At 40.8% G+C, this 15,713-nt stretch overlaps 1 protein-coding gene across 4 annotated transcripts in view; it reads left to right on the forward strand.

Moving 5' to 3' along the window:
- The window catches only part of crb1 (crumbs cell polarity complex component 1), a 114,710-nt gene that overhangs the window by 45,536 nt on the left and 53,461 nt on the right, over positions 1-15,713 (forward strand). For all 4 annotated transcript variants that reach the window (XR_009446054.1, XM_059647789.1, XM_059647790.1 and 1 more), the window contains exons 7-8: positions 79-629; positions 3,540-3,705. Coding sequence is in view for 3 of the 4 variants with exons in the window: in XM_059647789.1 (XP_059503772.1) it covers positions 79-629; positions 3,540-3,705 (717 nt within the window). In the remaining variant the exon portion in view is untranslated. The remainder of the gene's footprint in view (positions 1-78; positions 630-3,539; positions 3,706-15,713) is intronic.

Below are 15,713 nucleotides of genomic sequence, written 5' to 3' on the forward strand. Positions count from 1 at the left end.
AATATTTTCTCTTACTACATTATGAATGGACACATTTTTTTACAGGGCTTGTAATCTAATTTCTTTGCCTCTTATCAGAATTAATACCAGGCAGATTTGGACATGAAGATTCTAAAGGCTATGCTTTGTTTATTATTGATGACAATCCAGGTGAAGAGGTGGAAATATCAATGTTCATTCGCACACAGAAACCAAATGGTTTGTTGCTTGTCTTGAAACATAGACATGCTCCCTATCTCCAGATAGGGTTGGACACTGGCAAAATTGTTGTCCAAACTCACTTGTCCAGACCCCTCATAGGTGGTCATTTCACTACTGAAAGGCCTTTTCACTTAATAACGGTGAAGGTGAAGAAACACATTTTGGAACTTGTTCAGGATGGACAGGTGGTCGGTCACACTCATATTCGTCCTATTCGAGTTGAAGCTGGAGATACGCTGTTTGTCGGAGGCCTGCCAGATCAGCTGGAACCAGCTCAGGATGGAGGAAACTTTAAAGGATGCATCCAGGACTTAAAAATGAACAACAGAAGACTGGAGTTTTATCCCGTGGGTGTCTCTGAGGATTCCTACACTAACAGAACCCTTGTAAATGTCACAAGTGGCTGCACTGATGACAATGCATGTAAGGTAGAGTATATGGTTTTCAACACACATCTTCATTAACTGAATGTTTTATGCAATCCTGTGATCAATAGATTGTTGTGAAAATCAGCAGTAGGTCATAACCTCACATGCAAAACAGTAGTTGTCATTAAGGTGGCACTTATAGAGTTCATCATTCCAAATCAGACACCGAACCCTTATGTGAACTTTAAAAAGCTTGATTAGTATAATCTACAAGGCATGGTATGAAGAGGATATATTTCTGCAGTCTTACAGTCACTGGATCCACTCCCTCGTAGAGTGAAATCATTGTGACTTAGCTGCCTTTGCATTTACTTAGTAGCTATTCTTAGGGGGAAGATACGATTAACCCTTTAATATACACAGACCCTTCCACTCTCCAAACGTTGCCAGAGAGTCATTCAGTACAATAAAGGTGTGAAGTGGATTATAAGTAGAGAATCGTTTTCTCAGTTATATCATTCATTTTCTTGAAACTGAGCTTAAAATCTACATATCATGAATCAGAGGTAATGGGAACTGCAGATGTTGGAGAATCCAAGATAACAAAGTGTGGAGCTGGATGAACACAACAGGCCAAGCAGCATCTCAGGAGCACAAAAGCTGACGTTTCGGGCCTAGACCCTTCATCAGAGAGGGCCCGAAACGTCAGCTTTTGTGCTCCTGAGATGCTGCTTGGCATGCTGTGTTCATCCAGCTCCACACTTTATTATCATGAATCCGAATTTCACTTAAATCGGAAATATACATTTAAAAGCACTGATTGGTTGTGTTCTAACCTGGAATGTTTGACACACTTATCTCCTGGAATGTCTTTCAGAGTTTCAATTTCTTCGTCATTAAGTCTGAAGATTCCCTCTAAAGGTGCTCTCATCTGCTGTGATATCATAATTCGAAACAAATATTAAACAATTGCCTTCCAAACAAAGCTATTCTCAGTGTAATAATACAAGGGCAGTATAAGGATTTTTGAAGGAGAATTTATTTCAAATTCATTGTAAGACAACCACAATACATAGAACATAGAACAGTACAGCACAGGAACATCCCCCTCGGCCCAAAGTACTGTGCCAAACATGATGCCAAATTAATCTAATCCCTTCTGTCTTTCCTTGGTCCATATCCCTCCATTTAAACTCCACATAGTCAGTCACCTGAGGTTGGAATCAAACAAGGGTCCCTGGCACTGTGAGCTAGCAGTGATAACCACTGAGCCACTGGCCACACTATATATTTTCTAAATTAAATTTCTTTGTTACTCCCCATCCCATTACCATCTCCAAGTTCTAGATGTCATCCTCAGCTCAGCAAATTAGGTGGACATCTGGCTCCAGTTTCACTCGAAGATGGTACTAAATGGTGGACGTTCCATCCTTGGTACCCCGTGGACCATTATCAGTGTTGTTGGAGGATCCAAAATGGCGTATTCAGCAGCCTGCCCTCTGCCTCGGCCATCTCCCCACCCCCTTTGCCCCATCCGCCAAAATAATGTGCAGCAACTCCTGATCTCTTTCATTCTCAAGATGAGAACAGTGGTTACCTTGGAAGAAAGGTTAAACAGGTGAGATCTATCACCATTGGATGTATGATGAATGAGATGCAGTCTTCCTAAAACTTAAATCGTGCACGGAGGTCTCGACAGGATAGATGCCACAAGGATATTTCCTCTTGTGGGGAAAACTGGAACTGGTGAAACAGTTTAAAAATAAGCAGTTGTCCATTTAAAATTGAACAGAAGAGGATTTCTTTTTTCAGGGGGTTATTAGCTTTTGGAACTGTCCTCCACAAAGAATTAACAACTTGCTTTTAACAGGCATGTTTTACAGTTTTGACAGGTCCATTGACAGTTCACATGAGCTTGACAGGAGTGTGTTTATGTACTTTTATGCACATTTAAACCTGTTTTTAGCAATTTGAAAGGGAAATTTAACGATGGGATATCTTTTTAAGACCACATTGACATGTAAATCTCCACTTCTATACAGATCAACAAGGGCAGAAAACTTCATGAAAAGAGGGGAGGGGAGAAACAATGGTGAGAATATTTCAAATAATATTGAGAATAACTCCACTCGAATATCTTTGCAGCATCCATTTTTGTTGCACTGTGGGTTTGCTGAAATGAAATTGCTGAGGCATTCCTGAGTGTCCCATCCCCAATGAAATAAGGGACAGGTTTTGCAAGTTTCAACATGATAAACTCTGTGCTATTATGAAGATATAACAGCATGATCATGGGAGTTGCTGCCTTTGTTGTAGCAGCAAGTTAGCACTGACTGAGTTCTAGTAAATATATATGGCTGAGTTCTCCATAACTGTAAAATAAAGCACATGCAGAAGCGTGTACTTGCCGATATGGTGAAGTGAAGTGAGAAATGTTTAATTACGGATGAGGGGCAGTCACTTCTGCTGTTAGCTTTCAAAATGGGTATGCAATTAATTGTAGACCTTTGCTCCTTAAGAAAAAAGTTATTATTTTGCTCACCTTAGGCTATCTCTGTGTACCAAATAGAAGATATGTGATGTTGGACACAGCGTACATTTTACAACCAGGCTGACAATAAGTTATCATTCATTCTATCAATGGGACATTGAAATATCCATGGCTAATTGTATAATCACTTTGGAAGACACATTAAATAATTAATACCTAAAACTAATATAAATATTAAATACAAATTATGCTCAGTGCTTTTAGTGACTTCCCTGTTCCTTATGGTGGCATCAGTTCCCTGAAGTACAAAAGTAATGCTATGCAAAGATAAACACTGGAACAAGATTTCAACTCAGTGCAAAACCCAGCCACTTACACATTTGACCCTGCATGTAGCATGAAAAACATGAAATGATTATGATTTCACTGTTTTCCATTCTATAATACTTAGGCTCAATTTCTTTTATATATTTATCTAGTTAAACCCATGTCGGAATGGTGGAACCTGCTTCTCCAACTGGGATGATTTTACATGCAAGTGTCCTCCAAATACTTCAGGAAAAACTTGCAACCAAGTCAAGTGGTGCCAGCTTAACCCATGTCCTCTGAATGCAGAATGCCAGCTGCTCAGTGATGGATTTGAATGTAAGTAGACAGATTTTACTATTGTTGTATTTCAGCAGACATGTTGATTTCACATTGCTGTAGCTAAAGGAGCATGGTATGCAGGTTACATTTGTGGCTGAGCAACAATTTGTCAAAAAAAAACAGACTGAATCCAATGAGAACATCACCACTTGTATTAATTGCACAACTTGCTCTCTTAACAAAGAATTTTGAACCAAAAGGACAATTGATTGCATGTGAGATTATCATCTGCTGAAAAAAAACGTTAAGACTGAAATTTCTTGATCTCTTTCCAACACAAGAAGGGAGGTGATGGCTTAAGGGTATTATTGCTTGATTGTTCATTCAGAGGCCTGGGATAATGTTCTGGGGACCCAGATCCAAATCCCACCGCATTGGAATGTGAATGGTGGAATTTGAATTCAATTTTAAAAAAAGCAAATCTGGAATTTAGAACATGAAAAGTTTGATTTTTTCCAACAATTGGCAATCTGATTCCTGATGAATATCCTTCAGGGAAGGAAACTGCCTAACTTTATTTGGTCGGAATGTGACTCCAGATCCACAACAATGTGGTTGACTTTTGACTTCCCTATGCGCAGTTAGGTATGGCCTAGCCATTGATGCTCACATCCTGTCGTAAGGACCTTAGCTGTTTGTCTGCCTAATGTTGGACTGATCCCCAGCTATAGGGTCAGAGAGATTTTGCATAAAAGAGGAATCCTCACTGTAGTAGATTACCAGGAATATTGGAGTGGCGCCTTGCTTCTTTGTTGGTTTATATTGGGAATGTGGTAGCTGAGAGTGTGGCTAGGGGACAAAAAGTCATCCACTAGTTGGACACTCCAGCTTGATGTGTACCTGTGTTCTATTTGACTATCTTTTTTTCCTTTCCAAACAATGGATTTAGAAATTTATTGATGTTTAACACTGGGGTTTTCAAAAATAGTGTGTCCTTACCAACCCTTTTTTAAAAAAAGCAGAAGTCAGATGAATGGTAGTGAATATGCTACACAGGAAGAATAGTTCTCCCAGAGGTTGAACAATAGTTGATGCATTAGCTTGTCTGTGTTTTCAGCAAGATACCTCTCATCACTGTCTTGGGAAAATCCTTTGAGAGAGGTTTTTTTTATAATAAGAACAAAGACATTATGATTTCAGACTGCTTTTATGAAACAAGGCTGCACAGGAAGTCAAGCAGTAAGAGACTGAAAAGTGAGATTGGCTGTATTTCAGAGATTACAGAGCAGAATGCAGAATAGTAAGACCACTTACAATGGATTGCACTGTAGATTCTTTCTGAATTTTGCAGCATTAACCAAATGTGAGTCATACCAATTGAAGTAAGATATGTTAAGGATGATTGTTGCGCTACATATTTCACCCAATTGCAAACTACAAAGTGTTATGCCTTGAAGCATACTTTGCTTCAGTTAGTGGTAGCTCAAACCACTATTGGAATTATTGAGGGAATCCATGGACAAAAGTCAATGGGCACAACTATCAAGATATGTAAAGGGAAGGTTTGAGTGCCAAGCTTATGAGAAACCTTTGACATTATTTGTGTATCACCTATTCAAATTTGTGCCCAATTGCAATCAATCAGTTATCATTTGATATCGATTGCACAGAGGCACAATTTGAACTGTCAAGTAGTTATATTTTTATTATAATGGAACATGGGTCTCACTGGCGCAGCCATAATTTATTGCCTGTCCCGGGTTGCCCTTGAGATGTTGTTGGAGAGCTACCTTTTGAAATGCTGACTCTTTTTGATATAGGTATGCTCAAAATGCAGCCACTCTGAAGGAATAGTGATATATTTCCAAGCCAGAATGATGAGTGGCTTGGAGGGACATGTGTAGTTAATGCTGTTCTTGTGTATCTGCTGCCCTTGTCCTTCTAGATGGTCATTGCTGTAGGTTTGGAAGGTGCTGTCTAAGGAGTTTTTGTGAATTTCCGCAGTGCATCTTGAAGATAGTATACACTGCTGCTACTGAGTGTTGATGATGGACAGAGTGAGTATTTGTGAATGTGGTGCCAATTTCATGGACTGCTTTTCCTAGATGGTGTCAACATTTGTGTGTGTTTTTGGAGCTGCAGGCAAAAGGGGAGTATTTGATCACATTCCTGACTCGTGCACTATAGATGTTAAATTATTGTTGGGGAATTGGAAAGTGAGTTACTGGAGTCGATACAGATTCAATTATCATCTTCAGGAGGAAATTGATGAAATACATTAAGGAGAAAAACGTGCAGGAATACAGGTAAAGTGTTGGGAAGTATGACTAACTGGGTTAATGTTTGAAAGAGCAGACACAAAGTTGATACATTGAACATCTTCATTGTACTCTGTACTACTCTAGAATTGTGTATTTTATCACTCTAAAATAATCTTTTAAAAACTCAGGTTATCTCTTCAGATGTTTGAAATGAGAAGATGAAGAGGGATTTTATAGGCATTGGAAGACATGTGTGTGAACTTGTCTGTGGTGTGCAGGTGCATGTATTTATGCATTGCTATGAGTCAGACCAAACCCCCTCAAAATATTCGGAAGATAGTCTAGACCCTAACTTTTTTCTTATTTTAAAAGTAAAAAGAACATAGAACATAGAACATAGAAAAGTACAGCACAGTACAGGCCCTTCGGGTGCCCACGATGTTGTGCCGTGGAATATTCCTAATCCAAAAATAAAATAACCTAACCTACATTCCCCTCAATTCACTGCTGTCCATGTGCATGTCCAGCAGTTGCTTAAATGTCACTAAAGACTCCGTTTCCACGACTACCACTGGTAAACTATTCCATGCGCTCACAACTCTCTGGGTGAAGAACCTCCCTCTGACGTCTCCTCTATACCTTCCTCCTCACACCTTAAAACTATGACCCCTCGTGGCAGTCAATCCTGCCCTGGGGAAAAATAAGGTGTTGCGTTCCAGATGCAATTCAATTGGTCACACTACCGGATTCAAAGCAAAGCACACTTTATTCAACCACTTTGGTTAAGATATTGAAAAAAAAGAAGGAATTGGAGAAACTTAGCTCATCTAGAAAACGAAACAGATTGCCCTACATGCAACTCCCATAGCAGACAGAGAACCCCTGGCCCTTGGCTTTGACTGAGAAAGGGAAGAATTAACTTGCACTTCTTCCAGACGCCAACAACAACTGCTGAATACTAAACTAAGAATCCTGTTTCGGAGAGAGCTTGACCACACCCACTCAGGCAGCTTCTATTGTTCCAACTTAAAAAAAACTCACAAGCTGTTTATGCCAGTGGATTCTTCACCTCCTGTCCGCAAAAAAAAGGACACCATAACCTCTTAAAGCCACAGCATCATCACAGTCTGCATTGGTACATTTTGATTTAAACTGACAAATGTTTAAAAATACAGCATCTACATTCAGACTTCACCATTATTCATGCTTAAAGATGTTTATTGCTTGGCTCCTAAGATACTGATGTAAGTTTTCTTGCATCCTTTGAATACACTGCATTTGTACAGCATTATGACAGTTTTAGATGAACAGCAAAGTTTTTGAGTCTTATATTGTGCACTCACATAAAATGACCTTCTTCACTTTGAGACAATCTAACAAATCTCATAATTAAATATTACTGATTCCATAAGTAATGAAAAGCAGCGTTTGCAAGGACCAGGACCCTTCAAGAGTTTTCTGCCCGTTATAGTGTAGATAAAATGTTACTTGTCTGTTACTTAGAAATGCCTGATTTCATTTTAAATGCACGTACACTGCCTTAAAGAAACATTTAGCATTATCATATATGAGTATGATAAAAGAGTTTGTTCATCCCAGAATTAAATATATGATTGAATGGTCAAAAATGGAGTTTGAGAATCTCGCAATTAATACATTATGTGTTAGTCCAAATTAATATTCAATATTATAAAGCACCTTTGGGATTAAATCAAATGCTTCAGAAGAAAAAGCTTTTGTTCACCAAGATTATATCAGACAAAAGATGGGAATAGGCTTTCTTCATTTGTGAACACTAACCTAATGCTTTGTTTCAATGATTCAAACAGCTAGATCACAATTATCTCAAAAATACCTGTATGTGGCTTAAAATAAATTTCTTTTCCATCCAGAAATAGAATCGTCCCAAAGATCAAACAGTGAATGAATTTACCAAATGTATTAATCTTTGGGTTCTTCTATTACATCAGTACTCCTCAGAATCTGCAAAGATGCATCTCACTTACTCTTCCACACTTCTTCTCCATCATCCTTAACCCCTAAATATTCATCAATATTGTCTTAAACATCCAATACCTCTAACAGAAAACATATTGATTTGAATCAGTAAATTACCCCTTGCATATAGACATTACAGTCCATCTTGCCTTTGTACCAATGCATACAACTGTTTTTTTTTCCTTTTGGTCAACTCTTTTCAAATGTGATGTTAATATGCAGTTTTCTAAAGTGGTTTTTCAAACTCTTACAAATTTATAAAGTTAACAACAGCTATTGGAAGGCTTTATAAAGTTCAATATTTCTGTCTGCTTCCTGCTCACTTCCCAACTTCATGAAGGCTGAGATTGCCCTCATCATGGAACTCCATCATTGATTTCACCAAAAGCTTTTGGGAAAATCCTACAAAAGGAGATCATGAAAAACCTGGTAGAATATCTTCTCCACCCCTCTGTCCCCACCTTGGTTAAGATAACAAAAAGAGCTGTACGCAGCAAGTCTAGCTGCCCTGAAGAACAACACAGATGTTCTGTATGAATACACAAGGGACTAGCTTAAACCTCCCCCAAAACATCTGCTTCCTTGATATTCCAAGCTTCAGCTCCAGCGTGGAACCTGCTATGTATGGTGAAATCAAAGTAAAATTGGGTAATTTTGAGGTATCAGCCATGGGTTACTTCTAACTGCTGTTGGGATTGGTTGTACCATTCCCATGGGAAAAAAAAGCAAAGGTAATGAAGAAACAGAGGAGACCCAAAGGAAGAGAGAGTCAATGAAATGAATGGGCAGGAAACCGAAAGCAATCGAACGGAAATAGAGCCATATAGCTGTATAGTGTGGAAACAGAGCTTTTTGGTACAACTCATCCATGCCAACCAGATATCCTAAATAAGTTTAGTCCCATTGGCCAGCATTTGGCCCATATCCCTCTAAACCCTTCCTATTCATATACCCATCCAGATGCCTTTTAAATGTTGTAATTGTACCAGATTCTACCACTTCCTCTGGCAGCCCATTCCATACACACACCTCCCTCGGCATGAAGAAGTTGCTCCTTATGTCCCCTTGAAATCTTTCTCCTCTGACCTTAAACCTATGCCCTCTTGTTTTGGACTCCACTACCCTGGTAAAAAGACCTTAGCTATTCACCCTATCCATACCCCGCCATGATTTCATAAACTTCCATTACGTCATCCCTCAGTCTCTGATGCTGCAGGGGAAATAGCCTTATCCTATTCAGCCTCTCCAACCCTCCAACCCTGGTAACACCCTTGTCATTCTTTTTCTGAGCCCTTTCTAGTTTCAAAACATCCTTCTAATAGCAAGGAGACCAAAATTCCACGCAGTATTTGAAAAGTGGCCTAACCAATGTCCTGTACAGCAGCAATATGACCTTCCAATTCCTATATGCAATGCACTAACCAATAAAGGCAAGCATACCAAACACCTTCTTCACTATCCTGTCTATCTGGGACTCTAATTTCAAGGAACAAACAGCCTGCACTTCAAAGTCTCTTTGTTCAGCAACACTCCTCTGGACCTTACCATTCAGTGTACAAGTCTTATCGTGAATTGTCTTTCCAAAAAGCAGTAAGTCACATTTATCTAAATTAAACTCCATCTGCCTCTCCTCAGCCCATTGGCCCATCTGATCGAGGTCCTGTTGGACACTGAGGTAACCTTCTTGGTAGTCCTCTACACCTCCAATTTTAGTGTCATCTGCCAACTTACAAACCATACCTCCTTTGTTCACATCCAAATCATTTATACAAATGACAAAAACCAGTGGACCTAGCACCAAGATAATAAAGTGTGGAGCTGGATGAACACAGCAGGCCAAGCAGCATCTCAGGAGCACAAAAGCTGACGTTTCGGGCCTAGACCCTTCATCAGAGAGGGGGATGGGGAGAGGGAACTGGAATAAATACGGAAAGAGGGGGAGGCGGACCGAAGATGGACAGAGGAGAAGATAGGTGAAGAGGAGAGTATAGGTGGGGAGGTGGGGAGGGGATAGGTCAGTCCAGGGAAGACGGATAGGTCAAGGAGGTGGGATGAGGTTAGTAGGTAGGAAATGGAGGTGCGGCTTTGGGTGGGAGGAAGGGATGGGTAAGAGGAAGAACAGGTTAGGGAGGCAGAGACAGGCTGGGCTGGTTTTGGGATGCAGTAGGGGGAGGGGAAGAGCAGGGCAGGTTTTGGGATGCGGTGGGGGAAGGGGAGACTTTGAAGCTGGTGAAGTCCACATTGATTCCATTGGGCTGCAGAGTTCCCAAGCGGAATATGAGTTGCTGTTCCTGCAACCTTCGGGTGGCATCATTGTGGCACTGCAGGAGGCCCATGATGGACATGCCGTCTAAAGAATGGGAGGGGGGTGTTGAAATGGTTCGCGACTGGGAGGTGCAGTTGTTTATTGTGAACCGAGCGGAGGTGTTCTGCAAAGCGGTCCCCAAGCCTCCGCTTGGTTTCCCCAATGTAGAGGAAGCCACACCGGGTACAATGGATACAGTATACCACATTGGCAGATGTGCAGGTAAACCTCTGCTTAATATAGAAAGTTATCTTGGGGCCTGGGATAGGGGTGAGGGATGAGGTGCGGGGGCAAGTGTAGCATTTCCTGTGGTTGCAGGGGAAGGTGCCGGATGTGGTGGGGTTGGAGGGCAGTGTGGAGCGAACAAGGGAGTCACAGAGAGAGTGGTCTCTCCGGAAAGTAGACAGGGGTGGGGATGGAAAAATGTCTTGGGTGGTGGGGTCGGATTGTAGCTGGCGGAAGTGTCAGAGGATGATGCGTTGTATCCGGAGGTTGGTGGGGTGGTGTGTGAGAACGAGGGGGATCCTCTTAGGGCGGTTGTGGCGGGGGCGGGGTGCGAGGGATGTGTTGCGGGAAATGCGGGAGACGCGGTCAAGGGCGTTCTCGACCACTGTAGGGGGAAGGTTGCGGTCCTTGAAGAACTTGGACATCTGGGATGTGCAGGAGTGGAATGCCTCATCGTGGGGGCAGATGTGGCGGAGGTGGAGGAATTGGGAATAGGGGATGGAATTTTTGCAGGAGGGTGCGTGGGAGGAGGTGTATTCTAGGTAGCCGTGGGAGTCGGTGGGCTTGAAATGGACATCAGTTACAAGCTAGTTGCCTGAGATGGAGACTGAGAGGTCCAGAAAGGTGAGGGATGTGCTGAAGATGGCCCAGGTGAACTGAAGGTTGGGGTGGAAGGTGTTGGTGAAGTGGATGAACTGTTCGAGCCCCTCTGGGGAGCAAGAGGCAATGCCGATACAGTCATCAATGTAACGGAGGAAGAGGTGGGGTTTGGGGACTGTGTAGGTGCGGAAGACGGACTGTTCCACGTAACCTACAAAGAGGCAGGCATAGCTGGGGCCCATGCGGGTGCCCATGGCCACCCCCTTTGTCTGTAGGAAGTGGGAGGAATTGAAAGAGAAGTTGTTGAGGGTGAGGGCGAGTTCGGCTAGGCGGATGAGGGTGTCGGTGGAGGGGGCCTGGTTGGGCGTGCGGGACAGGAAGATGCGGAGGGCCTTGAGGCCATCTGCATGCGGAATACAGGTGTATAAGGACTGGACATCCATGGTGAAAATGAGGTGTTGGGGGCCAGGGAATTGGAAGTTGTGGCTGGTTCCAGGCCTCCAGTCTGAAAAGCAACCCTCCACCATCACCCTCTGTCTTCTACTTTTGAGCCAATTCTGTATCCAAATGGGTAGTTGTCCCTGTATTCCAGGTGCTCTAGCCTTGCTAACCAGTCTACCATGAGGAACCTTGTCAGATGCCTTACTGAAGTCCATACAGATCATGTCAACCACTCTGCCTCCATCAATCCTCTTCATTACTTCTTCAAATAACTCAATCAAGTTAGTGAGACATGATTTCCCACGCACAAAGCCATGATAATCAGTTGGTGTGAAACACACGTGGAAAGGGAATGAAAAGAAGATGACAAAAAACACAAAAAGGAAGAAGTAAGGAGTAGAAAAACCAGAAGGAACTGTAGAACAATTATGAAGGACAATAGCTTCCTGCAAATAAAATTCAAACTGACTGGACAAATGTGCAGATAGAATGCAGTTCTTTAGATACACAGCTTTTTGCAACAAATGCAGGTGAAAGTTCTCAGACATTGATAACAGACCAACAATTAGCCAACTCACATTTGGTGACTCCTGCCTTCAAGTCACTTTTTTTCACTACTTTTTCCTATTCATTGATCTTCGTTGGCAGTACAGTTGGCTTGAACTTTTCTGACAGTGAAATTGTGCGACATTTAGCAGATGGTGATTGATTGTTGGCACTTTAAATGCAGCGTACAGTTACACTGACAATCTGTCCTGATGATTGAGTTTTTGCTTCGACAAACTAACCCTGTACTCAGCGCAAATTCATAAAGCAGCACGGAGATCCTTTCATTAACAGTCAGTTGTTGTTCTGGGATTCTGGCTGTTAAAGGCTCTGATGTTTGGAGCTATAGTGGAGAAAGGCTAGTCATTAGTCAAAAATATGAAGAATGCTCTGGTCTTCTGTGCAGCATTCCCATGCCTTTCAAATAATTATGACACAGAAATAACTGATTATTTACACACAGAAATATATAGTCTTCATCTTGCAACCACGATATTTGCTTGGTTTATAACATTACTTTGGTGCAAAATTAAAGGAAACCTATAATCTTTACAAGGATCATTGGGCTTGTGTTTGAGGCCAGGATGATAAGTTTGTCGACCATAAGTTGCTACCCAGTAAAAGCTCTGTAGCCTGAAAAACCAAACAGAAGGTGGCAGATTATTATTGTCAGGGAATGAAAAACTTGTCCCTCGCATGCACATGTCGTTAGCTTGATATGCCAATGGAGTGCAACTTGGTCACTTAAATATATGTTCTTTATGGTGGCTTTAACACAATACTGAGCGTCACAGCATTCGAAAGACCCATCCTTGTTGTCGATGTTGCTTAAAAGTGAATGTCAAACTGGTGACATACTCTGACTTCCTTGTAAAGAGACAACAAAAATGTTCTGCAGTTTCAGATTCTGCAGTAAAAACAGATGTGCATGTAACAGCAAAGCTTTAAATGCATTTGCTTTTGTGTCCCCTCATATATAATCTTTTTCCTTCAAATTTGAAAACAATATTAAAACTTACAATAAAATTTCAATCCACACAACTTTTCCCTGGCTTTGGATGTTAATTAAAAGTCATAATTAGTGCACAAATGCAAATACAAATCTAACAGAGAAACAAAATTGTACATTCAACAGTGATAACTCTAACTTTTACGAAGTCTATATCTCAGGGCTAGGTTTTCTATTAAACAGTTATGGATTCATAGAGGTTAGCTATTTTGATAGAAGGGAGTGCAAATGTAGAAACGTCAGTTGTGGGATCATTTAGCATATTATTCCAATGTGTTGATAAGACTAACATTGTATGAATACAAGGCATAGAAAACCAGCAAACTTTCTCCCTGGAAATGCAACGTATTGAGCATTGATGACATGTTTTTATAATACCTATTACTAACACGCCACTAGCGCAGCCTTGGGAAGTGCACTCTTATGTGTCAAACATACTGATAAGGCCTATCAAGTTATTCTACTGCTCTGAAAGTGAGATACATAATTGATTTTCTGACTTGGCTTTCCTAACCAACAGGAGGTAAAATGTTGACAGTTGTGCAATGTCTGAAACATACTTGAAAATAATTACAACTGGACTGGTGGAAACCTGCAGTATTTATATGCAGTCCTGAAAATAATTGATTGTTGATTCTGTAAATTGTAATTCTAGTCTGCATTTGAAAATTCAATGCCTTAGGGCCCAACATTTACTTTGCATCACTAATATATACTATATAAGGTAATGACTGCAAAGGAGTTAATGTTGGAGACTACAATAGTCTTGAACAGCATTCGCTTAATTTTCTTATTGGTTGCGTGTGACCCCCGAGGTCCAAGTGCAGCAGCAACTTCTGAAACTGTAAGTTAATGCCATGAATGATGTGCCGATACTCATCATGGAATTTTGGAGCATCATGCAGTTTAGAGGGAACATTAGCCTTCAACCAGCCTTGGGTGCAGAATTGAAGTGTGCAGTCCTAGACCTCAATGAGGTCAGATGTGACATCTCTGGCACCTGATGTTCTTTGCAATTGTGTCTCACTAGCCAATGCAATGTGTACCTGTTTTTATCATTGAATGAGCTATCATTCAATCATTCAATAACACCTTGAAGTTAAGACAAGTGCCTTTCCTTGTTCAGACTGTATCAACATTAATCAAACAAACCCATAAACTCAGTATAGAAAGACATGCTATGGTACAGCATTCATTTCCACACATTTGAACCAGGAGGCCTGGGTTCAAGTCACATCCACCTGGGAGGTGAGTAATGACATCTCTGAACAGGTTGATTAGAAAATATCTAGAAAAGAAGATTAAGAACTTTTGTTTTTGTTGCAGGCTGCATAGGGTCCACAGACATAGAACAACGTCTACCCGAATTCATTAACAGGTTCGCTCCCATATTGCACCTATTAGTGCTGACAACTAAATACTGAAGGAATGTTTTACAGATGAGTTACAAGTTCTTGAAAACTCTAGAATGCATTGCCAATTTTCTCTACAAACCCAGAACTTAGAATATGCTTGGACAAAACTGGATCCATTGATCAAATTCTCAAATCTCACTTACTATCAAAAACACAAATCCACAGCAATAATTGTCATATGGCCCATTTAAAACTGATCTGAGCCAAAATTCTCTTGCCGCAGGAGATGTTGTAATTGTTAAACAATCTGGAAATTAACACAGCATTTTGAAAGAGACCTTTCTAGACTTAACCAACTCTATTTTCACAAAACATTCATGTCTATTTATGTATTGAAGATCTTAAATCTGCATGCAGTTCAATTCAGCCTTTCTATCCTACTATTATAATATGACTATTACTTCCCATGTCCACCATCATAATGTGGTCAGTTGGTAGACCCATCAGACTGATTTGTGGATGGTTGATTTGCAATGTAAATGGTGCCAACTGTGTGGGTTCAGTTCCTGCACTAGCTGAGTTTACTCTCCTTCTTAATTTCTCCCCTTATCAGAGGTTTGGTGACCCCCAGGTTAAACCACCACCAAGTGTCTCCCATTAATGAGAGAGCAGCTCTATGGTCCTCAGGGACTATGATGATTTTACCTTTACAACACCTTTCCACTACGGAGGAGGTAATTACAGTGTGACAAATCAGCGGAATGAATATGACCATTTGAGTTCATGACACAAATATCGGTGTAAAGACATTAAAATAGAGACAGAATTACACATGCATGGTACACTTCAATTGTCTGTTGGCTTCCAGCCACAGTGTACCTGGGGACCATGATTTGTCATAATTCCCCATGTATGATGATTAAGGAATTTGTCTAGTTTTAGAGTGAAACAGTTCCAACTGTAATTATCACTTGTCAGGAAAGAGATTTTCCACAATCCTAACAAAACGAAAACAGCCACCCGCTTTGAATTTAAATTCAATTTAAGTCTCCCACAGAGTGTTCAGTGAAATCTATTCTGTGGTAATCTACTCATTTAATCTATTTATGATACCATTCTTTAAAATGCCTTCTCTCTGTAGACTGTTTCAATGCTATCATACTTAGACACGTGCACATTATTAATGACTTGGATCTACCAACTGTTATCAGTCCAGTTTGTTGAAAGGACAAAAGACCCTACTTTAATTTTGGGGATGAGGAAAATCAGCTGGCATGTGAAAATCGGAAGTACTAATTACTGTACTCGATAATATTTAAAACAAA

Source organism: Stegostoma tigrinum, chromosome 8 (assembly GCF_030684315.1).
Source record: "Stegostoma tigrinum isolate sSteTig4 chromosome 8, sSteTig4.hap1, whole genome shotgun sequence".
Lineage (NCBI taxonomy): Eukaryota > Metazoa > Chordata > Chondrichthyes > Orectolobiformes > Stegostomatidae > Stegostoma > Stegostoma tigrinum.